Source organism: Labrus bergylta, chromosome 21 (assembly GCF_963930695.1).
Source record: "Labrus bergylta chromosome 21, fLabBer1.1, whole genome shotgun sequence".
Lineage (NCBI taxonomy): Eukaryota > Metazoa > Chordata > Actinopteri > Labriformes > Labridae > Labrus > Labrus bergylta.
Genome location: NC_089215.1, coordinates 21,052,149 through 21,078,754, shown reverse-complemented (window position 1 = coordinate 21,078,754; position 26,606 = coordinate 21,052,149). Strand labels below are relative to the sequence as shown.

Sequence of the window (26,606 nt, the reverse complement as noted above, 5' to 3'; positions counted from 1 at the left end):
ACCTGACTACAGAAGAGTGCTTACATCATCATTTACATCATCATTTAACTGTAGTTTGTTCAACAAGAGACTCGAGTACAATCAGTCTATCAATAGTTTATAATACAAATACAGACAGGAGCTTTTTTTTAAGTTTCCTGGCACCTCTTCAGTTGTCTCAATCAGCACTTTTCATTACATCGCTTGTAAACAAAGTCAAAGACCAAGACCCACAAGTTACAATTTCTGACATAACAAATGTATTTAAGGCTTTTACCTTATACAATGTATAAATTCTGACATGCTAAACTAAAGATAGAACAGCTGTTTTCAACTTCTGTGTAAGGTTGAAAATAAAACAATCAAAAACAACTAAATCAAACCAGACTCAGTACAGACATTCGCCCGGAGAAAATGGTCAAAACATGAGATTTTCTAAAAACAAAGCCGAAAAAAAAAACGACCAAGCACCCTGATACAGGATTTTTACATATAAAAGTAACTGATAGTACAGTTGAAAATTAAATTCACAGTATTTTTATGACGCTAGAAGACACAAACTGTAGTTTTCATTTAAAAGCAAACACAAAATGGTCCACAGCCATGATAACACATTTTAGATGCATTGTTTTTTTTTTCTCTCTAAATGTTTAAAAAGAAAAGAATGTGAGACAGAAAAGAGAGGCATGATCTAGAGAAAAAACCTCCATATAGGTGAAAAAGTTTTAAAATTACAGTGTGAATCTTAGGCTTCTGAGAAGAATGGAAACAAAAAAGTTTTTAAGGTGGGAAATGTTCTCAAGTCTGTCCAGGCTTTAACGTGGAGGTATCAGTCAGAGAAGTCCTGTTCCCATCAATGCCCTCTTCTGTTTCATTCAGAAAAAATCTCGCCCGTTAGTTAGTCCACTCCCACTGGGAACAATGAAAAACTCAAACGTAGCAACTCCGTGGATTTGGGGATATCTTAAACTTGAAGCCATTCTTTTTTTTTTCTTAGGCAACACATTTCCCTTTTGATTCGTTGGGATTTGAAGCGGGTAGATATCGGTGATGGATGTTCATTTTTTAAGTCCTGAGTTCCACTGAGCAGCAGCTGAGATGTTTAAGCTCCAGGCGTTGCTTGTGTTCATACAAGTATATATTAATATTTTTCATCATAAATGTTCAAGGTGGCAGTTTTTTTAACCATTTTTTGAAGAATCACTGAAAACAAAACAATGCCCTTAAAAATGTTTTTTGAACATTTAAAACACTTCAGTTGCGATAAAAATACCCATTTACGAAGCACCACTTCAAAAAGGTCATTGACGTCATTCCTCTGCTGTTCTTAAAATAGTGGTGATGGGTCTGAAACACAAAAGAAGAGGCCTCCATGTCATCTAATAGCAGAGACACAACTTATACAGGAGAGGACTGTGTGAGGAGGAAAACCCACTCACCGAGTCAGTGCTTCAAGCCCCCGGAGAAGCCGTGGGTGTCGCCATTGGTGTGGCTGAAACCATTTCCTGCAAAACACCATCAACACTTCAAATTAAAGAGCACGACAGCAGCATCTACGCAATTATTTTCGTGATTTTTGAGGACGACTTTAAATGCAAAACAGCAGACGTACCTGTGAACCCATTGAGACGGCGGTGACATGAATCGTTTGTGGGTGAGGTGTGATGGGAGGGGAGTTGTTGATCACTGCTGTCGTCAGTATAATCTGTGCGCCGGCGCTTTTCCGGTGATAAACCGTTGTCGTGTTTAGAGTTCTTGTTGTCATTATAATGTCTCTTGCGGCTCCCCCTCTCCTCGCTGCTTCTGTTCTTGTGGCTGCGAGTAGCTCCCGGGCTGTGCTGCTCCTCCTCCTCGCTGTCCCGCTGTCGCTTCTTTTTCTTCTTCTTCTTTTTTGTTTCGGCAGCTCTGTCAGAATCAACGTCGGAGCTTCTAGAGCACAGACACCACAAAGGAATCAATCAGTCCAAGAATAAAAGACACAAGTCAAAAGTTAGCAACTTTTTATTTCACTGGGTGTGTATGTATGTGACTTCTGATGCTTCTGCAGCCAGCCTCAAGCCGACACTCAACTGACTGCAGGATCTGGCTTCCTTTTTTCCCCCCAACACTGGAGGTCGCTGCTGTAGCAACCAAGCTACTTTGTTTGTTTGTACAAACAAAAAAGTTTTAAAAAATCTTGACATATACTAAAGCAGTGAAAATTCCCCATCTGTTTTTCTGAAATATAGTCATTGGGCCCAAACATTCAGTTCGCTCGGTTAGAAATCTAAATTTAAAGAGCTCAACTCAGACTGGTTTGCATTTTGCAATATTGCATCATGAAAAATTGTTCAAATAATCAATCTTTGAAGTTTTTCTGCTTATTGACTTTTGAATGGTAATTATGCTTTAAAATTCACTTATTGGTAAATATGACTTCCCCAAAACTAATGAAGACAAAAAAGCCTCCTCAGGCATAGAAGCAAAGATATTGTCACTCACCCGCTCTCACGGCATCTGTCTTTATCCTTTGACTTCTTCTTTTTCTTGCTCTTTTTGTGTTTTTTAGAGTGACGGGCCTCACAGCTACCCTCCCTATCCTTGCTCCGACTCGTCTTATGATTTTGATCCTCCGTCCTGTCTGGAGCAGATTTGAATGAGGAGACGGGAGCTTTAGGGGGAGAGCTGTTGGACTTTGAGGAGGTTTCTGTCACTGTGGCAAATGAAGAAGTCTCTCTTTCTTTAGGCAGGTAACAGTCTCTCTCCCCGCCATTGCTTTTGTCCTTCATCAATCGGGATTCTCTACTCTCCTGCCACCTTCTGTGACCATTTGACTCATCGCGGTATGGGTAACCGTGTCCCCTCCGCCCACGCTCCCAGTCCTCTCTGGACCGGTAGCGATGGTAATGATGAGAGCACCTGTCACGATCGCGCTCTCTGGGGTGGTGGGGATGTCGCTCCCATCGACGCTCAGACTCCCCGTCCCTATGGTAACGATCATGAGTAGGCAAACGATCTCTGTACGAGCGGTGATGGTGATCTCTGTAGTCCCGCCTGTAACGGTGATGATCCGCATCGCTTTCTCGCTCCGTACTTCTGTCTCTGTAGTGTCTCTCCCTGTCTCTGCTCCAGTCAGAGTAGTACGATCTGTCTCTCTCCCTGTCTCTAGAAGAATGTCGTTCATTGCCTTTTACACTTAGTTTGTACTGGTGCTGCTCTTTACCATCTGTACGTCCTTCAGTCCCTGCTGACGGACATTTTGTCTGTGGTCTGTTCACTGCTTCGTCGTCACCTCTGCTAGTCTTTAGCTGAGACGCAGTGGGCCCATTGGTGCTTTGGGAGCCGTCTGACAGGGTGGATAAGGCCGCATTGAAGTTGCCATTATGGTCAGGAAAGGATGCAGATTCTGTAGATGTGACAGAACTAGTGTTTGTGGCCGTAGCTGAAGATGGAGAGCTAGCAGTGGACGATGGTGGAAACTGAGGAGGAGTCTCAGACACAGTTTTAGCCCTTGTGTCGGGATCGGAGATGTGCTGGCTTTCACTGGCAGCAGTGTGTACGCTCTGAGAAGAACTAGCCTGAGAGGCAGAATGATGTTCCTCTTTGCTGGGGAAACAAATCATACATACCTGTGTTAAATCACAATCACAAGGGGGATAATGCATAGTTTTAAAACTTGAGAAAAACTCTGAATAAGCCAATTCCAAAAATAAAAATGTGAAACTTAAGTAATTTATTAGTAGACCCTAATTACTATATTTTCTAAATTCTTTTTTTTTTCCTCAAGGAGTGTGTGTGTGTTTTGGGATGGGGCGGCTATAAAGGTTACCATATTGGGTTGGTGGTTAATCATTGTGCAAATCATTATAAACCTTGAGTGATCACCCTAAAGATAAATATATCTTTTATGGGGGTCGTAGGGGAATTTTCCTGGTGAAGGAGTAGGTCCAGGTTTTTCGCCATATTGATTGATGGATATTGATGACTATTGTAGTAATGATGTGTTGATCTGTTATTAATTGTGGGTCCCATAGATGGGATTATGTTGTAGTTTGAAAGGTTGAAGAATAACAGAAACACACAATCTGGACAGGAACAGGCACAAACCAACAGTTATCTAACCTCTGAATTTAGCCAGGTCATAAGGTCATGTTCTGATACACGTACACACATACCCACCCACCCTTTCCTGGTAATAGACCAGTTGTCCGTCCAAGAAACTTCTAGGAAATGGTCTTTATATAGCACACATATTGTAATTGCCCAGCGTGATGATTGGGATACAATAAAATAACTGCTCCAAGAGAAATAAACAGATCCTTGATTCACAAGCCACAGTCTCTGTCTGATTGTTCAAGAGCATTTACTCTTCTACAGTATCATAACTACTTCAAAAGAGGACTTTTTCTAAATCAGTGTCAGAGTGCTAATCTTACCTTGTGTGACTGTGCTCACTGTCCAGTCCATTTGCAGCAGCGGTAGCCACATGGAGCGAACTGCAATAATTACTGCCAGAGTCCTGAGTAACACAAACAACACACGATCATCACTACAGAGACAAAAAAGCTAGACAAAAAAAGTTATGAGTATATTATTATTTAAAGAATCAGCAGAAACACAAAAGAATATCTCTTACTTTATCAGGGTTGTTGTGTCCGTTCACTTTGTGGTGTCCATAATGGTGCCCGTTTTGACTGGGTTTGGAGATGCCATTGGCCGATCCATTTAATCCGTTACCATTATGGTGCACGCCTGAGTCTCCGTTTGTGCCCCTAGGAGAATTATTGAAGACTTCTCCTGATCTTTTGTTTCCGTTAAGGTGAGACTTTCCTAAACAGCCATTCCCCAGGGTACCACAGATCTCCTGGTCTGATTCCTCTGAAGACTCTTGGCTGTACGGCACCAAGAATGGTGCTCCGTTCCCTCCAGCATGGTGCTCCCCGTTACTGCAAGACGTGCCATTAACACGGTTTAGCTGACGTGGAACAAAGCGAATGTCTGAGTGGACTTCTGAGGTAGACTGTGAGGAGGATAAAGAGCTGGAGGAGGAACAGGAGCTGCTGCTGCTGCTGGCAGAGGACGGCTGGCTGTAAGAGGACGAGGAGGAGGAGGAGGACGGGCGCTTCTGCTTTCCTTGTCCAATGAAGAATGAAAGCTTCTGGCGTTTGTCATGATCAGGGATCATCGTGGGCCGGCTGATTGAGTGGGAGATGGATGAAGTGGAAGAGCCTAGCCCGTGGTTAGGTTTTCCCACAACACTGCTGCTGGTGCTGGGTTTTGAGTTGGTGGGATAATCCCGCAGAGATCCATTCCCATTAACGTGAAGGGAGTTCTGAGGATGATACAAATGCACAAAAACTTGGTCTGAGTTTCTCTGTCCAACAACATCTGGCTTTATCTTTCATCAGAGTATTTAGCATGTCTGCTGTACCTTTGTCATTTGTGGTGGCAGCTGAGGACCTATGAAGCCAATGTTATTGTGGTGGGCTGTGGTGTTGATGCGTGGTATCACCACTGGCCGGGGAGACGACTGACCAGGAATGCTTGGGTTATGGCCCATGTGACCATAGTCCCCAGTTTTCTTCACATCGCTGGATCTAGCAACACAAAATAAAAGGATATTAAGAACATTTTAAATGAACAAGGTCTTAAATTAGGACTTCTGAATGATTTTGAAGCAAGCTTCCTTTAAAACCCAACACATTTTCACTTACTTGATGTAGAAAAGGACATAGGCCTGCTGATTGAGAACAGACCTGATGTCACTGACAGACACGGACGAGTCATTCATCTGATACCACTGCCCATTGCTGGCCTGGAAACAAAACAGGACAGTTGGCAGGTTTTTAGATATTTATAGCAAATAAGAATCCTTTGTGTTTTAAAATGATAATGCTAGAAACAAGTCTGTCAAATACAAACTACATCATATTTACATGAGTTATATAGAAACAGAACACCATTTTTGTGTTGATGTCTTGTGTGCAAAGTTTTCTCTACGACTTCAAGTCTGTCCGAGAAAACGTTGTCATAAGAGATCTGCCTGTGACTGTTTCAGTGAGGCCATGACATAATAATGTTAGGGAGACAGATGTTTGCAAATGTACCTGACAACTTAAGTGTCATGATAGATTAGAAAGGTGATCGGCAGCAGTGCAGTACCTTAATATAGCAGAAGTAGTGACCAGCATGACAGCTGAATCCAGAGTGGACCAGCACAGCATACAGCCCGTAGACCAGGGACTCCCCTTGAGACTGAGACATGAAGGGCCGCAGGTCCAGGTACTCTGGATATTTCACATCCTAAAAATAAAATCAGCTGGTTGTTACTACATCCATTAGAGAGATATTAATAAAAGAACAAAGAATAACATAACACAAAGGTGCTGAATAATTGCATAATTATGGTTCTCTATTCATGTAACGGCACCTTTGTTATTTTGCCTCCACTGAAGTTTGCAAAGCGTTTGAGAGAGAGTGTGAGAACATTTGAGCTGCGGTGGATGGTGAATCTCTTTGAGGCTGTGACCATCTTTTTGCACCTGAAGGAAACACATTTCAGTTGGTGAGCTAGAATACTTTTAAAACATTTATAAATAAACAAACAAAAGGATTAAGGTCAATAAGAAACCGCCGGGGTGTGTGTTTAACTGTAAAACAACGTACTTGGTGCATTTGTAGGCGTTTTCTCCATCCAGCTGTTCTGGTTTGACAAACTGCTCCAGAGCCTTGGAGACACTGGGAGCTGTCTGCATGGAGAGAGAGAGAAATGTTTTATTTAGTGTTTTTACTAAATCTGAGTTTGTAACACATTTGCAGTAAAATATATCAGAAATATTGGACCCATAAGTTACAGTGTTTTTCCCCCACATTACCTTTATTTCCAGAGTAATATCCAGAAAAGGATCAAATGTGTCGGAGACTGCTTTGCAATTTAAACATTTAACTGGAAAAGGTGAAAAAGAGTGTTAATCAAGTAGTCTAGAAAAGCTGTGAAAGAAATCAACAGCAGCAGCATGAAAACATGTATTAAAAAAACGATTTAATAATTTACCTCTGGATCTTAGGTGCCCTCCAAATACTTGATGGATGAAAGTGGTTGCCTGCGTTTGCCTGTCCAATCTGTCAAAAAAACAAATATTAGGATGAAAAACCACCAAAAAAAGTCATGAAATAATAGTTTGAGTCCCAACAAATAGAAATTTACAATTTTTTTCAAGGAATACTAGAACACAGAAATTCCCTTGGTGGTTAGTCTGCGTGCCCCTTGTACAGAGGCTGAAGTAATCGAAGCGGGCAGTCCAGGTTCTAATCCGACCTGTGACTACTTTCCCGCATGTCATTTCACACTTTTTCTCCCTGATTCATGACTCTATCCACTGTCCTCTCTCTCTCTCTCAATAAAAAGGCACAAAATCCCAAAAATAGTCCCTTCACACTATCTGAACAGTAAAGTCATCAGATATTACAACCCAATGAGCAGAAGTGAGAAAAAGGAATTAGACCAAAAGTATTAGTTGAAAGGTCGACTGTTAATACAGAATAAGAACCGACTTGATACTTGTTTTTCTAAAATTCAATTTTAATAGCTCCCCTGAATGTTTAGCAAAAAATATCTCCTAAAGATGCATGTTAGCTTTTTGTATGTTTGCATAACCTACTTGGCAGTGGATTACAGTGACTTCAGTTAGGGCTGGGCGATATGGCCTAAAAATTAAATCTAGTCACTAATATTCATTCCCTACCCATAGCTGACGTTTGAAATCAAGATCGACCGGTAAATCGAGAACTTTGCCTTCAGGCTCAGCTCCCTTTCCACCACAATGGTTCGGTACAACGTCTGCATTACAGTGACGCCGAGCCAATCCGCCTGTCAATCTCCCGGTCCATCTTGCCCTCACTCGTAAAAAAAGACCCTGCAATACTTTAACTCCTTCACTTGGGGCAAAGACTCACTCCCCACTCAAAGGGGGGAATCCAATGTTTTCCTGCAGCGAACTATAGCCTTGGACTCAGAGGTGCTGACCCTCATCCCAGCCGCATCGCACAGTGCTGCAAACCCGCTCCAATACCTGCTGGAGGTCACAGTACGAGGAAGCAAACAAAACCACATCATCTGCAAAAAGCAGGGATGAGATATTGAGGCCCCCAAATGGGAAACCCAGAGCGTTCCTATCCGCGACCTGAAGTCACAGGGAGATGACTCTTTCGTTCATGAAAAAAGCTGCGCCAAAATGCCACTCCCACTTTACAGTCAGGATCAACAAGTCATGGAATCAGCCTGACATTTTAAAAACATTTTTTTTTAGTTTTCGGCAGTAAAAATAAACAAGGTGAATAATGTTAAAATCTGTCTGATATATAATTATGCAAAGTGAGTAAACAGCTGAGGTGAAGAAGAACTTGGTTCTGTCTTTTTCATGTTCATCATCAGACTATATGTGAATGATAACACTTCAAATCTGTTAGAATGTGAAATGCTAAGTACCATATATGTATCATTTACATGAAATAATTTTCCTTTTTCAAAAACATGGGGAAAATAAACCACTTAAACAAACTGGTGCACAAAAATACACCAGAATACAAGACCCCCAGATCCCCCAGGCTTAATTTAATTCAACATATTTGCTTTAAATGTTGAAGTGAACAAATTAGCTATCATGTTGTGTTGATTATAATTTTGAACATGGTACATTCATTTGTTTAATTAATAAGAAAGGTACCACCACCTCCTCAGCAAAAGTACAGATAAGGCAGAGGAACGTCAGTAAAGTACTTGTGGCTTGGTAGCACAAATCTGGGGCCACTCTGTAGGAAGGTAATGAGGGGGGAGAATGTGAACTACAGGAGCCCAAGGGGAGCAGTGAAAATGTTCTAATTATGTCAAAAAATGACCAACCTCTACAAGTTAACTCACAATTGATTTGTTATCCTCACTGTGTAGGTTTCTATAAATAAATTAAACTTACTTGGTTCCAGGTAAGCAGGACTTTTGCATAGCATCCACTGTGTACCGCAGGAATTCATGGGCATCCTCCTGGCTTCCATAGCGGAAGTGCTTTGCAATCCCTGTGTGGGGGAAAACACAGTAAGTTATATTAAGTTATTTTATGGAATCACACTTGCAAGTTAATGTTGAATTTACATATCTATCTCGTTAGCAGTAGACCACAAACTCCCAACTAAAAATTCCCTCCAAAAGTACAAAGGTAAACAGCCAAACAGCACCACCTGTCTCTCTTATCAAGTAATAATTTTGAGAGGGTACTACATCTGTAATTTTGCTTTCTAGAATCACTTACTTTTGAGCTCATTGAGCACACCAATGGGCTTAATGACATTCCCAGAGTTGGCAAAAACTTGAATGATGTGGTTTTGCATGGTGCACATCATACAGAACCCCGGCTCGTGACCTGTGGTGGAAACAGATGGATAAAACTTGAGTTCGACAATATTCAGACAAAAACAGAGTGCTCATAGATAGTGCTGAAGTGACAAAGATTGATAGAAAAACAACTGCATGACTGCACAGTTGCACAAGGCCTTCCTTGGTATGAAGAGGCACATCGAAACCCCAACTTACATGTTTTCGAGTGCTCTCGAGTCAGCATGTAGTTTGCAAATGGAGCCGTGTAGGTGAGACACTGTAGGGCTGAGTTGAGGAAGCAGGTGTTCCCCATGTTCTGCAGTCCTGCACCAATGCGGTGAACCTGGGTCCACTTTAGGTGGAGCCGCTCTGCAGGGAAGAGGACCTTCTGGGGCAAGTCGATGCCGTCATCACAGCTTATCACTGCACACAGAGAGCCAATGTTATTATTAAAATTAGAGTCAATCCATTTTCCTTGACAAGGACAGCAACAAGTATAAATTGCCAATATGTGATCACACTGACAAATTGTGAAGGAATATCAGTATCTTCCAGTGTAAGTTGCTCATATCAAACCATTAAAAAAAGACTACTGAAGCAGAAACAAGCTGGAGTAGAGGAGATAACAAAATGTGCTTTCTCTTTTGTTTTTGCGAACGTAAGGCTGCTGCTCTTTATGTCAAAACACTGATGCGTCACGAGCTGAAGTGATTGATCATGCTCTCACTTCAAAACTGGTTATGTAACTGGATGAACGAAAGTGGAGCGGAAGCAACAAAACAACACCCACAAAACCAGTTGTGTCACTCTCTCAAACAAAAATAGCATAATAAAGTTCATCTTCATAAGTTAAGTGCTTCATCGATAATGAATAACATTTCTGGAAAACAACAACTCCATTTGCTTGCAAGAGATTGGCACCTTAATGATTATGGACTAGCAGCAACATAATCTTTTTAAAGACTACTTTACTAATTTAATATAGCCAAGTCTGAAAAACAATACCTTTACAGATTTATCTCAGTTTCAAATCTGTGCATTAAACTCACAACTGATTAAAGCCCAGCTCTTACCTTGCTCTTTAGATCTTTCCACAGAGGATTGCGTGCTGTTGTAAACAGCAGCTCCAGGCATTGGGCCCAGGCAGCCTCCTGAAGCCTTTAGCCTCGGAGAGTCACTGGGCATGGTGGGACCCACTGCCCAGCTGCTGGAACAGCTGCCGTCCATCCCCACGTCTCCACTGGTGAAGGGAGATCGCTTACACCCGACTGACTCGTGGTCAGACTTCTCTGATGATCTGTCAACTATGGTCATTGTTCATTGCTGTATGGAGGCAGAAATACACAAGTATATTAGTTCACTGGATGTGGAAAATTAAAGTTATGTTGTTGTTGTTATTTTAGATGTAGACAAGTGTGTGTGGGTCATCATAAATCTATAAAATCTTGGATTTGATAAGCTACATTCTAATACAGTGGTAAAGTGGTTTTTGCTGTTAGTTTGAATAAGAAAACTAAACACTAAATTATGCATGTTTTATTAATAATAATATAATATATCGTATCACCCAAAGCAAATTGAGATTGCATTACACTTAGATCACAAGCACTAAATGCAAAAGCCAGGGAATCAATATCCCTACACACAACTGAGGGGAATATATTGTTCTTTTTAACTACATGCTGATCTAGTACTGTAATTTGACCTAAACAGGCAATCATTTCTTATCCACTTAGATAAATCAATGCATTTCAAGAGTACTCTTCTAGTAGGGTTGGGCAATTAATCGAACCCAATATTAAGAACCTCTGACTGACGTAATCTTGCCCATGTCGATTACGACACCAAACAAAAAGAAGTCAAATGTTAACACTGCGGAAAAACTGTTTGCAAGAAATGCAAGGTCTTTATTTTCTACTGTTTAAACTCAAATGTGTCTTTTTCATTTCAAGTGATGATTTGACTTCAGTTCAAAAATATCCAATAAATAACCACAAAATAGTTCATCAGATATGCACTCTCATTAGAAAAAATAACCCAGCTTTAATAGTTGAGCATATTTACAGTAGAGACCATGTCAGTGAACTATGTGGGAGAAAAACAAAAAATAAATAATTCTTCATTAATCATAATCGAGGTAAAATATTAAATTAATCGTAATGTTGATTTGAGGTCATGTCACCCAGCACTATATTCTAGGCAATAAGAGTAGAGATGAAGTTTCTACACTGTCTTGGTGATGCCCCACACATCAAACTATTTCCAGCAACAGCACAGCAGGCTTTTAAATACAGTACCAAACTCTGCGTGAGCAATGTATTTATGGTCATCATCAAACGTATCAATTACCAAGTAACACTGAATGAGTAATATCAGAGTCTATCACAGAGTTAAAGCATATTTAATTCAACAAATGCGTATATCCTATTCTGTGCATGTTAAATTTACAAATTATCCCTGCACTCATGTTGACTTCATTTGTCTGTCTACTCGCCGTTATATTGTATAGTTTCTGCTTTTAACATGTCTACACTCATGCACATTTACTTTTAATCTTCCATATTTAATCTTCCTATTTAAGACTAGTCATGCTAAATTAAATCCTGGTTGTATATATTCTCAATCTTAGTTTTGATATTTTTAGTGCTTATTTACTTTGTATTTAATATTATATTGTGTTTTTTTGCTCATATTGTGTGTTTGGATAACCTGCTGCTGTAACGCCACAATTTCCCTGTTTGGGATCAATAAAGTAATTCTATTCTATCCGGGAGCAACATTAACTATGCTCTTGGCGAATTATAGGCAACGCAAGTTCTCCATTAAGAGATTACTTTCAGGTAAACACTTGCAATGGAAAACATTTGATTTAACTAGTGTGTAGACCTACCAACTTCTGTGACCTAACATAAAACACTTGTTAAAGTAATAAAGTGGACGGCAACAGTTCAGATTGAGAGGAAATGTCCTGCCTGGTCGGAAGCACGTTTACAACAACAGCTGTTCCCTCCCACCTGCTCTCAGCAGACTGGCTCACATTGGCTAGCAGACGGCAGCTAGGCCTTTAACACGCAGTGCCGCCAAAACCTCATTAAAACTCACATTAAACCTTCGTTTACTCTCATAGATGACGGAGCATCGATTGAAAGTTAATATTTCTTGTCGAAGACGGGAACAGAATGAATGTGTTATGACCCAGCTATTCGGGAACACAGACACCGACTCCATGGAAACGGAGAACGTAACACATAGCTCCAGAACCAAGCTAACATAGAGATGCTAAGCTAGCTCCGCACGATGGAAGCTGACTGACACGGCGGAGAGCAACACAACCGTTTATTCTTCACGCTAAAGAGAGCCGTGTGTTGTTTACACAACGACGTTACTGTGAATTAAATGTCTTGACCCGAGAAACGGGGCTCTAACTAGCTTTAGAAAGGAGGGGCTCGACACCGGTGACTGTGTGTGCTCACTGCGCTGCTCTCCGACATGACAGAGACCCGGTGTAAGGCTACTACAACAAACCTAGGCGGCACAGGCCTCCAAAAATATCACAGCGGCACAGTTTTAGTGCTACTTAGTCGTAAGAGTAACAGTACACTCACCTGAAATCTATTATGAATACGTTAATAGCAGTTGTAAATCCATTCCTTATTTCCAGCGGGTGTCCGGCGGTGAACAATGACGTAGCTAATTGCTCCACGGGTACATCCGGGTACCTACGATGAAACAAGGTCTCTGATTGGTTCATTCGGCCGCTTCTCTGAGAGGAACGTGTTTCGGGGAGATCCGTCGCATGTACACTTCTGACCTTTGTGTAAATGATGTACACCAATATGGAGCGTTTTATACAAATAATTCCGTGGAGAGTAGCCAAAGACACTATTATTTATCATTATTTTGGGCTTAACTATGACGTGCGAACAGAATATCCTTTGCTGAAATAGCCTTCCTATTTATAAGGAGATTACATAGTTTCCATTGTAATTCCACTCTTGAAAGTTATCAAAATATGATTGTTTCCCTGTGACAGGTACATTATTCATTCAACCACATTGAACATCTGTGAATGAATGAATATGTCAATGTCCTTATTCAAAAAAGTATTGAGTCCAGAATTGCTTGCCACTTCTATAAACAAAATGGATCAAGAAGCTGCACATAATTGAAGTACACATTGTTAGCTTGGTAAGTCAGATTTTCAAATTGAAATAAGAAAAGTGTATTAACCCTGTTAAGTAACCTCAAATCTTAAAATAAAACAACTGCTTTTTCACAAGTCATGGCAGAAATAGGTTTAATTCAACAGCTAAATGAGGATAAATAATTGCACCTGTACATCATTCACAAGACACACACTCAAATACTTACACACACACACTCTCTAAACCACTTGTGCCTGTGAACAAAACAGTACAGCAGTGATTAAGAAATCAAGTTTTGTCAGTCTTTGTTGGTTGAGATGATGAAGTCTCAGGTGTTGTCCAGTTCAGAGAAATGTACTGTGACTTGTGAACTCTGAAGTCGACTGATCTGTCTCCTCAGCAGCATGATCTCTTCCTCCTGCTCTTCAACCTTTTTCTGCAAACCATGGATCACCTGAGACGGGAAGGGGGTATTGTTTAAATATTTTGCAATTACAATATTATAACACAGGGTATGGTTATACATAAAGGAAAACAAAGGCTGCACATAAAAAATACTCCTGAATAGTTAAAACCCATTTTTTAGGTCAAAAAACATTATACTCGTATTATTTTATTATTCCTTATACTTATATGTTTTTGATTTTACGGGTACAATATGCAACTTCAGACCAAAACAATACTCCCTGACCGCACCATCCCTCCTCGCCCGGCCCTCTCTTAGTACAGCTGTCTGAAGGTCTGATCTCCATTCTGATACTGCAGCCATAGACCAGAAAAAAAATATTTTCTATGGTTTGGAAAGATTGTTGGTTCTCCTTCAGTCCTAGTCTTGTGACTACACTCTGACATGATGCCTCTACTTACAGTATCCTATATTTGACTGGGCGGTCTCTGTTCCCCCACCATTGTGGCAGGATGAACAGCTGGACAGGGAGAGGTTCACGTTTAAAAAGCATGAATGAAATATGTCTGAACCTCTAAGTGAAATATAAACAAGCTGAAGGAAGCGCCGTCCCATCGGTATGAACACAGGGCTGAGAACAACAAACCCAGAGGGAGTTTGAATTCACTCTGTTTTCAGAAAGTCATTACGCAATGATACACGTATTATATATAATAAATATTTGATATCCGCTAAATTAATGTTTAAAATGTTGCATATTATACCTTTGATAGCACAAAAAGACATCAGAGTGTTAAATTCAATTCAAAGGTAAAACAGATCCAGAGACAACATACTATGTCTTTACTGCAGAAGAGTTCACTCTGTAGAAGCTGGCTGGCCGTTGGACGAACACTGGGCTCTTTACTCGTCAGGTTAAGGATGTACTTAGTCAGGAGTGGCCATCTTTGGCTGAAAGAGTCAGGGATTTTCCCCTCACTCAGGTCCTTAAGGGTCTGGACCCTCTCCATCTCTGTCCCAAATGGCTGAAATAGCTCCAGAGCCAGCACCCCAATGCTGTACATGTCCGACTGGTAGAGAACAACCGTACAAATATATGTTTAGCCTTCATAAAATGTTACATAAGAGACACCAATGAAGTTGTAAAATAATAAAATGAACGTGTTTACCTTTGAGTCATAATGTGAGCCATTCAGTTGTTCTGGTGCAGCGTAAACAAATGTGCCAACACCTGTAGTATGGGAAGAATCTGGGGGGGAAAAAGTGACTTTTAAGCAAACGGCTCCCTCTATTGGTGATTATTTGCCATGCACTATAACACATTAAGAGATGCAGTCTTACCACTTCTGAGAGAGGTGGTGCTTTTATGGCCGTCCACTATCATATTGCTGCAGGCCAAACCAAAGTCCCCTATCCGAACATGGCAGTCATGGCCATGAAGGAAAATGTTCCTGGGCTGTGAAAAAAACAAAAAACATTATGTCATATTGTAAATATATAGTAACATCTGTTTGTTATGAACATGTATTATGTTTTTGCACACACAATTGTGTTTTTACATTTGCAAAGTATTAAAAGCAGAATGCAACAATTTAAGGCTTTCACCCTAAAATTAGATTCTAAACTTAAATTAGTTTTGCCTTAAAAGCTTCTATGGGAATGTGGTGGGTTGAAGATCAAATGGCCTTGGATTTACTCGTCTATGTTCACTTTAAGAGGAACAAACTTCCACAGGACTCCGAAGTAAAACTGATCAAACAAATTCCTTTATTCCACAGTTTTGTTAAACAATCTTACTGGATGATTCAAAGTCAAGTTATCCTAATCAATTAAATATACTAAGGTAAAGAAACCATGTGGCTTGGTCCTTAATTGATCCCCAACTGCCTGAAACCAGTCTAACCCTCCCACAGCACTAAAGAGCTCTCTCTCTCTCTTAAAGGGACAGTAACCTACCTCACTGCTCTAACAGCAATACCATACTGCTTTTAACTTTACAGAAAATCCACATGAATTAAATCAAATTACCTTTAGCTGACTTTTAATACATTTTATAACTTAACTTATACAATGAAATCCCTAAAATAAAGATTAACTTTCAACCCAAAATTACACTGCTTATTTATTTACTTTAATATGTATGAATGTAACTTGGCTCCTACAGGGAAGTTGAATAAATGTATTTTTTTTCATAAAATACTGGATGAAGCTATTACACAGGTAGAGATGACAAAAACAAATCCAGCGGATTGGTGACAAAATTGTCGTCAAATAAAATGTAAATATTTCAACCTTTCTGACTGCATTAAAAAAAAAGATTAGTAGGCTATACATGTTTGCAAAGTTATATATCTGCTTAACTAACACTAAAATATTGAACACAGCATCAACCTGTAAATGACTAAGAGGGACGTCACCAGTTCCCATAATAGGCCCCAAACAAAAAGAAGTTATCAGTTTTTAACAGGAAGGCTCTGCATCAAACTTACTCTCACAGCAACATGGCAAAGTCAACACCCAACATGGTAAACGGAAGTAGTTAACGAAACAACCAACCACAGGAAACAACGGTAGCTCAAATACATTCGTATTGTTGCCCTTGCACCGCCTAATTTACAGCCATCATGAGTTCTTGCTTCGGCAAACCAGAAGAACAAGATCCAACCACCACAGAGCTTCAGGAAGCTTGAGCACAGACAGCTGTGCAGCTAGTCATGCTGATGGGGAAAGAGGAACATGACGATGGCAGAGCTAACCCTGTCAAGTTTCACAACGATGAATTCTATAACGCCATTATGGATGAAGACTTGGGACGTATAGAGGGCATGTCAAGAGAGTATGGGAGCAACACTCTCATCCAGATGCAACAGGGTGCACCTGGAGAAGTTTTCTGGAAGGTAATGCATTCTCCTTTTTAAGGAATAAGAAAAATATCTGAAGGATTTTTAAAAGTTTAACTATACATCAACATATCAGATGAATGTATGCATCTTCAAGTCTCATGGAATTAAATCAAAATGATCATGCATATAGGTAATGATAGCCAAGAGATGCAACAGAGTGATCTTTTAAAGCTTAGAGAAATTCCTGGACTATGAGATTACTCACTATTTGCATATTACAGTTTTCTAGTTGTTCTTGTTATGTCTTGTCTTGCTCTAGGGCTTTGCTATCTTCCCTCTTCACCTGGCTGCCTCTTACAGAAGAGTAAAGAGCATGCAGAGGCTGCTCTCTGCAGGGGCGGACCCTGAAATGAGGTCAAGACAAACACACACCCTACCACCATAAACCTCAAAACATTACACCTGTCAATACTGATGAGTTACATGAGGTTACTTCCTCCTTATGAAGTATAAAAAGCAGCTGGATCTCTACACATAACCTCATTTTGGCTGTAGTAGTTTAGATAATACATGAAGTGAGTGAGAGCCTGATTTAAATGTTTATGATTGGACAACATCCTGGTACTGCAAGCACGTGCAGGCAGGGTCCGAAATTAACACATTGTCACCTCTTTCACTTTCCCCACCTTACAGGGACCAGCAGGGTCGAACCACTCTACACTTGGTGATAGCCAGCTGGCCAAGCATTCCTACTGGTTTGTCGAAACGACAATCTAAATTCCTGACTGCTGTAATCAGCGCTCGGAGGCAGGCAGAGGCCTGTCTGCAGCTCCTCTGTGAGCATGGCGTTGACGTCAATGCAGAGGTAAAACTGTCTCTATTAAACACACCTTTGCATCTTTCTGCACAGCTTCTATCCCGTAAATTGAAAATGCACAGTTAATAAAAATATCTCATTTAATCTTTTTGAAGTGTTTTGCCTCAGGTGTGTGTTTCTTGTGGCTCCTCGCTAGGTGGAGGGAGAGAGTCACCAAACGGCTCTCCACCTGTCAGTACGCTACGCTGCACAGTCTGCTGCCCAGATTCTGTCCGTCCACGGTGCTAATGTGAATGCTGTGGACAGCTCTGGGATGACAGCCCTGCATATGGCTGCCGGGATGCTGCATCAGGACCTCATAGCAAGCTTGATCAAGGAGGGAGCAGATTTAAACGCGGTTTGTGCTACTTCTCTCTTATAGTGGCTGGCACTTTTTCAATCTTTGCTCAAACTTTAAATATGAAGCAGAAAAAAAACAAAGAGAAGAAATGCTTACAGCAGTCATTTTGGTGCATCCAATAGAAGTAAACGCTAGTGTTGAAGTCAAGACCACACTAACCAAGACCAAGACATACTCGAGACCAGAGTGCTCCGAGACCGAGTCAAGACCAAGACCAAGGCAGGTCAAGACTGAGACAAGACCAAGACCATAAATATTCATGAAAAATCTTCATCTTGTGTGCAGCAGACATGTCACTTATTAACCAGTCATGACATGGAAAATAGCCAATCAGTGGTGGTCTTGATTTGAAATCCTGAGTCCGCCCAGTTGGACACCAAGACAAGACTGGGTAAAAACGCTTTAGATTCCGAGGACAGAACCTTCAAAAAGTGGTCAAGACCAATTTTGAGTACTACAACACAAGTAAAAGCACAGTTGATATTAAGAATAGCGACTGCATTCAAAAGCCTATTGGATCATTGTTCATGTGATTGGTAAAATCTGTGATAGAACGTTGAGTGTCTGTCATAAAAAGGGTTTGTATTTGAAGGTGTTTATTCTGACCAAGAAAAGGATTAGGAGATCAAATATTCAATCATTATAATTCAGTCAAATATAAAGCAAAAATAAGAATACTGAATTCAAGAAACGTGCCCAAGTACAGACTTTAAAAGGTGACTTATTTAAGCCCGTAAGTCGTTAAATTGCGAGCAAATCAACAACAGCGTAGGTCTCAATTTGAAGAGGCAATTTGTGCTTCAATAATGTTGAAATTATTCATAAAGTTGCCGTCACTCCACAGCCTCTTAAAGTGTGCATTAGGTTCTATATATCTGCCCTACTCTGAACAAATGTAAATCCTTGACTCTTTCTAGGGGGTGAAGCACTCAGGGAACACTCCTCTGCACCTCGCTGCCATGTCAGTGTCTCTGAAGAGCAGTAAAGCCCTGGAGGAAAACATCCGATGCGTCTCTGAGCTGCTTAAGCAGGGGTCAGAGGTCAATGCAGTCAACAAAGCTGGTGTCACGCCCTTACAGGAGGCCTGCAGCATGGGCAACAAGGAGCTGGTGGACCTCCTGCTCGAACACGGAGCCGACATCAACCAGCTGAGTAACGCCGGGGAGAACTGTCTGTTCCTGTTCCTGAACCACAGGCGGAACGTTCGGAAGCGATCTCTGCTGGCGAAACTCCTCAGTCTGACGTCCCCGCTCACCATCTACAACCACAGCGGCCTCCTGCCCGACACCCTGACCCTACCATGTTTCCTCAAACAGAGAGGCCAGCTACTTAGTCTCACTCAGCAGCCGAGGAGGCTTCAAGATATCTGCAAGTGTTCTATTTATCTACGACATGTTCAAAGTGAAAGAGACGAGGCGAGGACAATTCTGCCTGTGAAACTTTACGACTTTGTGTTCAACGTCTGGGAGAATTTACACATTTCCTTTGGAGACTGATGGTGAAAGGGAACTCATTTAATCACCGTTGAGGTTTGTTTCATGGACACGTTGAATTTGCTGAGCCTTGAAAACATTGCAAACACAAGTTGATGAAATAAAATGGAGCACAGCACTTTACCTTCAGGTCTCTGTGCATGATTCCTTTGTAGTGAATGTACTCCACTCCTTCAAGTATCCTCCTCAGCAGGCTGAGTGTGTGTTCAGCATCCACACACCCATATGGAGCTGAAAGCATTAATGTTTCATATATTTAGTATACATTTATTTATACATTTCTTTATCAAAAGTGTTCTTGGTATAAAGTTCACTTCATTCTATGACATTAGCATTTATTTGCACATGCTAGAAAATCCTCAAGCAATCAAAAGTTGTGCCTCTTTTTTTTTTTAAATACAATCTGTGATGAAGCGTTATAATATGATTACAATATTGTGAAGTAGAGCACGTGTTAAAGAATTACTTCTTGAGGTTTGTTCTGGGAGAGGCTTGTTGTTCCTTTCAGAGATCCAGTCCTTCAGTGAGCGCTCACAAAGCTGCATCTGGATGTAGAGCATCAGCTGGAACTGTGCCTGCGGATGCAGCAAAATCAAAACTCATTTTTAAACAAACACACTTCAAGGATGATATGAAGCATGACAATCTTAAAAAAATAGATATTTTTTTATATGTTTCCTGAAGTCGATCCGAGCTACCTCTTTGGAAGGCTTTGTTGTGCGTTTGTTAGCTTGCTGTGGTTGTTCCTTCTCCATGCAGGAGTTGTTGTTCAGTTCGATGCTGCTCACGCTGAAGTCCTCCTCCAGCAGGGCTGAACTGTCCAAGTCAGTGGCGGGACATCTGGGGGCGTTCATTGGTCCTTGCTGTCCCAAGAACACACAGGGGACGTAGTTCTCTGGGATGCGGCGCATTGTCTTGGGGCACACCACCTGTCCCTTCTCTAAAGCTTTGACTGTCAGGGTCTCCTTCAGGGGTCCTTTGGCACTCGGGACAGCCTCCGTCTGTGCCTGACTGAGGCTTTGGAAAACGATAGAGTAGCTGTCTCTGCTGTCAGCGCTCTCATTAGAACTGCAAATGAAAAAAGATGAGATAGATATCATTGATTGTCTAATGGAGTCAGACAAAAACAACAACATTTTTAAAGTGAAATTCAACAGTTGCTGATATGTTGGCTGATAATTTAATTACTGCAATGAAAAGATATCAGTTCAAAACACGTACATTTTTTTCAAAGGCACGACTTAGAATCATGCAAAAGTCTTCTTTCTTAAACAAATGACTTTTACTCAAAACTTTGCTGTGGATCATTATTAGTGCTAAATGTGCTGCAGACAGTGCTGAGAGTAAAAAAGAGCATTGTTTTCTGCGTAGTATGACCTGTCCGATATGTCATATTGGAGTATTTTGGAAAAATGTTAATCATTAGGATTCAACTGAAAAAAAGAAACATAATTTTTGGATTATATCACAGTTTTTAAATCGTAGATCGGATTGTTATCATTCAGGTCAGCAAAAATAAAAAAATAAAAAATAAAAGGTTAAAATTAATTACTTTTCCACTCAACTGTCACTGTGAATCTTAACTGCACATCAATTCTCGTATTTGATCCTCAGTTGTCTATATTATTGTTTATTGATCCTTTTTAAATATTAAGTACAAGGGTTCAGATCAATCTTCATAGTTTTTTTTATTTTGAGGTACTTTAGAAAAATCTAAGTTCAACAGTCTAATATAAAAGGGTCAACTTTTAATATCATTAATTTTGTAACCCACTTAGGCACGTAAACAAACAAACAAACAAAATAAATCTTACCCGTCCTATCTCTGTGATTCATATACAGATACTGATAGAACTGATATCGGACAAATAATGTTAACTGATAAATTATTTGATTATTGATGTGCTATACCTTTTCAACCTTTAAAATCCTAAAGAATAAACGTGAGATCAGTTGGTGCTGGATCCTACCTGTCTGGATTCTCTGGAGATTCTAGTGCTGGCAGGTGAGACTCAGGAGCTGTGACAGAGATGATTTGAACATGAAGCATTTCTTCTGATGGAAACAGTCAGTGACTTTGTTCAAACCAGAACAGTAGAGCTTTACTCAGTCTAGGAAAGCGGTTAAATACTCACATGTTGCAGGCTGAACGTGCTCCATCCACGCAGTGTGATAACCCACAACGTTGACATGCTGCAGGCTGGACAACACTTTGACTTCCCTCAGGACCTGGAGCACATTACTCTGATTATCAGTTTTTTGGTTCTCTGTTCAGTGTTTAAAGTGATTATTGATGAAGCACTTATGTCCCACCTTCATACAGTCTTCCTTTGAGACTTTTTTGATGAGGATTTTCTTCACAGCGTAAAACTGTCCATCCAGTTTGTTCATGACCTACAACATGAAAACACACTGTTTTCATATACTGACTTCATATTCTACTATATGGAGGTTATTAAAACTGTAACCTCCACCATAACTCATTATTTATTAAAACTGCAATATAATAATAATGAATAATATGTCCATGATAATAAAGTGCAATATTAAAACAAACAGTGCAATTATCTTGAAAATGTGTGCATATATTCAATCTGACTCTTATTCCTGTAAATATTTCTTGTAAATATTATTGAAATCTTACTTACATTCCTATTCTATTTGATTAATATTTTTATTACTATATTTCTACTGCTATACTGTATATTTTGGAGCAACTGTAACAAATGAATTTCCCTCTGGGATTAATAAAGTATTTCTGATTCTGAAACTGAAGTATGGAGTACAAGGAGTTGAAATACCTTAAAAACGTTCCCATAGGATCCTTTTCCAAGCCTACATGTTTCTTCAAATTCTCCAAGGTACCTGGACGTCTGTGCCTGGAACAGTCCATCCTTCTGTCTGTGGGGAGGCCAAAAAAAGAAAACAGAAATCTTAATCATCACTCAAACATACCTAAAAATGTGTGTGTAGCAACTAATAGCAGAAAAAAACAACAATATGAGAGTTCAACCTACTTTATGGTCAGATTGTGTGTGTTTGGGCTGAGACGTTGTTGGCCCTGCAACATGACATGAGGAAAAACACAAACAAAACTTTAAACACAAATTGTTATAGATCCCGCAGTTCACAAAGTCAATAATGGGGGAAGATTATTTTAGCAATTTCAAAGCCAATTTTGTATTATTTCCCTGGCACCACTTGGCAATAAAATAAGCCGAAATGTAATAAATGAATTAAAAGAACAGGATATATTTGAGGAAAAAATGGCCAGTTCACACCTTTAAGAATTTTATATTAGCATACCCCTGACTTGACATCACTCACTGTTGCATTAGGGCTGGGCGATATGGACCAAATCTCATATCTCCATATTGTTTAGCTGAATGGCGATACTCGATATATATCGATATGTATTTTATTAACAGTGAAAACACATGAAAAATAAACTACCTGTTTGTGAATTTAAAAAGTAATATTATAAAATAAAATGTTCCTTAAATACAATAAAAGAGAGAGAGAGGAGGAGCAGGGTGAAGAGGGACAGACAGTCAGTCATCATCAGTGAGATGAGAAAAAGGTGACCTGGCACCTCTATAACCTTATTTTAATGCAACATAAACTATATCCATATTAAATATATTGTCTTACTCTATATCTTGTTTGAAAATATATCAATATATCTTAAAAACTTGATATATTTCCCAGCCCTATCTTGCATACTAGCATACACAAGACAGCAAGGCAGATCCAGGGGTGGCCTTGAAGTTCGGGGGATTATACTTAAATGTTTGCCCTTGCTATAGTTACCCAAAAATATAATAAAGTAAAGACTTCATAACACACTCAAAGTGTTACCTGTGGATACAGCGTGGAGCTGGCAGCGTGGAGCAGCTCCGTGAACGCTCGGTTGTGCTGCAGTCTGACCGTGCTGAACTCATCGCTGATGGCCAAAGGTGAGAGGAGGTTCATGGCTGCTAACTGCTGACCAATGACTGCCAGGGGGACGACAAAATCATTTTAAACTTGAATTTGAATCAAGATTTACTTTTTGGCTTCTGTCTTTATTTTGAAAGGAGAGAAGAAAAGAGTAGGACATTGGGGGGGGGGTGACAGATTTGATCCCAGGCTGCCCTCTTGGAGGATTAAGCCCCCTGTAAATTGGGGTGTGTGACCTAACCTGGAATTTGAATCTAAAAACAACAATTATTTCTATTTCTAAATGTTCAAGCAGCCTAAATTAATGACAGAGTGTTTTATACTATTTGTGAAATACCACGTCTCAGTACATACCTGTAAACAGCATGCGTGAGCGAGCTGGGTTGCTCTCGTAGACGTAGCACAGGTGCTCCAGCAGAGACCCCAGGAGAAGGTGGTTGGGGATCGCTGAAGCAAAATCCTGAATGGATGGATAATGTCTACCGGCCATTATCACCTCCCCATTATCATCTGTGTCTGAAGCTGAGCATCCAAACGAAACAAGAGAAGGAGGAAGCTGTGGTTAAGAGTTCCCTGTTTTGTCCATTTTGTTTCTGTGACATTGTTAGAATGAAAAATCCCCTGAGAACACTTGAAAGCAAGATCGCAGCACAAAACATGAGTTCAGATGATTTCAACTTCTAAATGAGAAACAAATGGAAACAACATTTCCTCTCGTTAGTCTTACCTTCTTCAATAACCTTTGCTATCATTTCAACAATCTTTTTGTCAACTAGATCCATTTTTGGAAACAAAAACACTTGTGGTCTCAAAGCTGTACTAATGATTGTCCTCGTCTCCCCCAAGTCAAAAACTGATCTTGCTTATACATGAGGGGCGTGTGCAGAAGTAATGCTTATCTGCCTGTTCCAGCGGACACCAGCCTCCTACACCTACTGAGCTCTGTAAACATAAAAGCAGGCTGAGGCACCCGGTCACTGTGTAAGAATGGGAAGGAGGCAGCCGCCTGATACTCCTTCACTCTCACTTCATCTTACAGCAGGATGAGTGCAGGGGCAAGTCCTGACATGTTTGGAGCCAGGAATTAATTCACTGGTGGAGATCCCTGTGACGTCACCAGACCGTGCAAGCTTATTAGCATATTAATAATAAAGGAATAAGGGGAGACTACACTTGACCTTACTTGACCTTCGGTTTACCCATCACAGCTACACTACTCTGGCTGTAAAACCTGCTATATAAGGTCAGCAGTAAATTCTGAGACAACCACCTTGAAAATGTCACTGTGGAAAAACCCTGACACTAACCCTGTGTTATAAACTGTGACCATATAATCTGAACGATAGCTGCATTTAACAGGCAGGAATGGTCTAATTAAAGACACCTTTAATTTTAAAGCATTGTGAACTTTGATGGGGATATCCCAGCATCTGCTGCTTGACTTTTGACTAAGCTATTTTTAGTCAGGTCCTCCTTCTCTTTGCACAATATCAAATTGCTGGAGTACTCATTTAAGCCTGTTGATCAGGGTTGGGCTGTATGGGAAGAAATAGCTAAAGAGCTAAACCCTTCTTCTTATTTTAATTTTGTGGTATCAGGTCAGGCAGTTTGTGTCTTGATTTGAGAGGTTGATTGCCTGTTCTAAGATGATTCTATAAAGTTGAAATCGATGGAGGTTTATAGTCTGCAGTTTGTGCAACAAAAAAAAGGCAATATCATGGCTTGTATAAAATGAAAGACTGTCCAAAGAGTGAAAGGCTAAAAGTGAATAAAAATGTCATTTGTTGCTCAAACTAACACTTTACTGGCCGGATAAACTTGATCTCACTTTTTAAGATTCTGGACGCTGCAATGCCAACTAAATCCAAGAATAAAATAAACATAATAAAGTTATAGATTACATTGATTTGGAAAAATGTTGAATAAAAAATGAATAAATTACCTTTTATAGATATTAAGAAAAATTTGAATTTCTTTTATTGTTAAAACATTTCAGAAAATGGACACAGGGAGATACTGGTCTGAAACACTGACATTATTTGCCTTTCCAAGAGTTTGTTCATTATTTTTATCTTGATATTTGTCAGCTGTCCACATTATAATTCTATATTTTGACACTGTTTCATTTTGTTTCTAAATAATGTATGACAGTTCATGTTTTATATGCGCCTAACAAAGTACTTTTTACTTTTGACATAATATATTTTAATAATAAAGAGTTAGGGTCAGGTGGGTATAGAAGAGGGGTAGGGACACCCTAAATGATTCCTTAAGTACGCCCTTGTCAGTTTCTAAAGAAAGACAACCCAAGAATCAGACCATACTTGTGTCCTTGTGGCAGATCGGACACTCGCCACCAGATTCAACTCAATAGCTGGAATTTCCCACTTAGGAGATGAACAGGAACGCACCAATAATGGAACAAGAAGACAAGCTGCTTACTGTCAAACTGGACTTCATCATCATCATCCTCTTCGCTTGCCAAACTAAACAGACTTATGTTCGTCTCAACCTCGTGTCTACTGATGGAGTTGATGTTTCGGTGAAGCAAAAGGTTACTGCCACTTCCAGAACAGTCCTCCAACAGCTCACGTCCCTTGGTCGATGTTGAACTGTACATTTTTAGTGTGGGGGGGAAAAATAATGACTAGACAAAACTAAGTGCTTTTTTAAAAACGTGACCAAAATCACAACAGCTAACCCATATCAGCAAGTGAAGCGTCGAGCCTCACGTTAAATCCCAGTTTCTGACGAGTTTACGTAGTCCTAAAAATGTCCAAAGAAAGCTCACAAGTCCATATGGTGTGTCAGTGACAACGAACGGCCATGCCTAATGTTGCATTCAAGTGCTGCTCGGGTGGTCCAAGTTTCCGAGTTGGGAAGTCGTTCTTCCAACTTCAGTGTGTTCATGTGATTTCAGTTCAGAAAGTCTGAATGTTGTAACAATAGCACAAAAAAGCGTTAAAGGTACGAAGAAGAAGATCAGGGAAATGTTACTGTTAAAAGTTATATTTGAGCAAAACTGAATTAATTAAAAGTATGTTAGCATTAACAAAACATATTTTGGACCCCATTTGATGACGGTTATGACGTCAGGTCGGGAAGTCGGGCACCTAATTCTTTTCCGAGTTTCCGAGTTGTTGTTCCGACTTGAGCAGGTGTTCATGTGCATTTTACAACTCGGAAACTCGTTTTTCCAATGTGTCCGACATCACCTGAATGCAGCATTACCAGC

The 26,606-nt window shown here is 40.2% G+C and overlaps 3 protein-coding genes across 4 annotated transcripts; 1 reads left to right on the top strand and 2 right to left on the bottom strand.

Moving 5' to 3' along the window:
- Window positions 1–80: 80 nt before the first annotated feature.
- usp42 (ubiquitin specific peptidase 42) lies at window positions 81–13,031 on the bottom strand. Its single transcript, XM_065949448.1, has 18 exons — window positions 12,934–13,031; window positions 10,402–10,651; window positions 9,545–9,751; window positions 9,264–9,374; window positions 8,931–9,030; window positions 7,013–7,080; window positions 6,834–6,904; window positions 6,625–6,707; window positions 6,389–6,500; window positions 6,121–6,261; window positions 5,673–5,773; window positions 5,390–5,555; window positions 4,595–5,290; window positions 4,395–4,477; window positions 2,461–3,564; window positions 1,592–1,908; window positions 1,419–1,484; window positions 81–1,326 (listed from the first exon to the last, which is right to left on the bottom strand). The coding sequence occupies exons 2-17, from the start codon at window positions 10,640–10,642 to the stop codon at window positions 1,423–1,425; spliced, it is 3,663 nt and encodes a 1,220-aa protein (XP_065805520.1). The 5' UTR covers window positions 10,643–10,651; window positions 12,934–13,031; the 3' UTR covers window positions 81–1,326; window positions 1,419–1,422.
- Window positions 13,032–13,608: 577 nt separating this feature from the next.
- On the bottom strand, window positions 13,609–26,226 carry eif2ak1 (eukaryotic translation initiation factor 2-alpha kinase 1). Of its 2 annotated transcripts, none has more exons than XM_020648180.3 (15): window positions 25,814–26,226; window positions 23,726–23,893; window positions 23,291–23,427; window positions 22,450–22,493; window positions 22,234–22,333; window positions 21,746–21,826; window positions 21,568–21,661; window positions 21,403–21,451; window positions 20,131–20,500; window positions 19,899–20,007; window positions 19,557–19,663; window positions 15,221–15,335; window positions 15,049–15,128; window positions 14,716–14,949; window positions 13,609–13,927 (listed from the first exon to the last, which is right to left on the bottom strand). In XM_020648180.3, exons 1-15 carry the CDS (start codon window positions 25,989–25,991, stop codon window positions 13,802–13,804), a joined length of 1,992 nt encoding a protein of 663 aa, XP_020503836.2. In that variant the 5' UTR covers window positions 25,992–26,226; the 3' UTR covers window positions 13,609–13,801. The 2 variants fall into 2 exon arrangements, with proteins under 2 accessions (XP_020503836.2, XP_065805551.1); XM_065949479.1 differs by lacking the exon at window positions 25,814–26,226 and adding an exon at window positions 24,099–24,335.
- On the top strand, window positions 16,206–19,555 carry LOC109994728 (ankyrin repeat domain-containing protein 61). Its single transcript, XM_020648182.3, has 5 exons — window positions 16,206–16,776; window positions 17,042–17,136; window positions 17,416–17,587; window positions 17,736–17,936; window positions 18,857–19,555. Exons 1-5 carry the CDS (start codon window positions 16,594–16,596, stop codon window positions 19,433–19,435), a joined length of 1,230 nt encoding a protein of 409 aa, XP_020503838.1. The 5' UTR covers window positions 16,206–16,593; the 3' UTR covers window positions 19,436–19,555.
- Window positions 26,227–26,606: the final 380 nt, after the last annotated feature.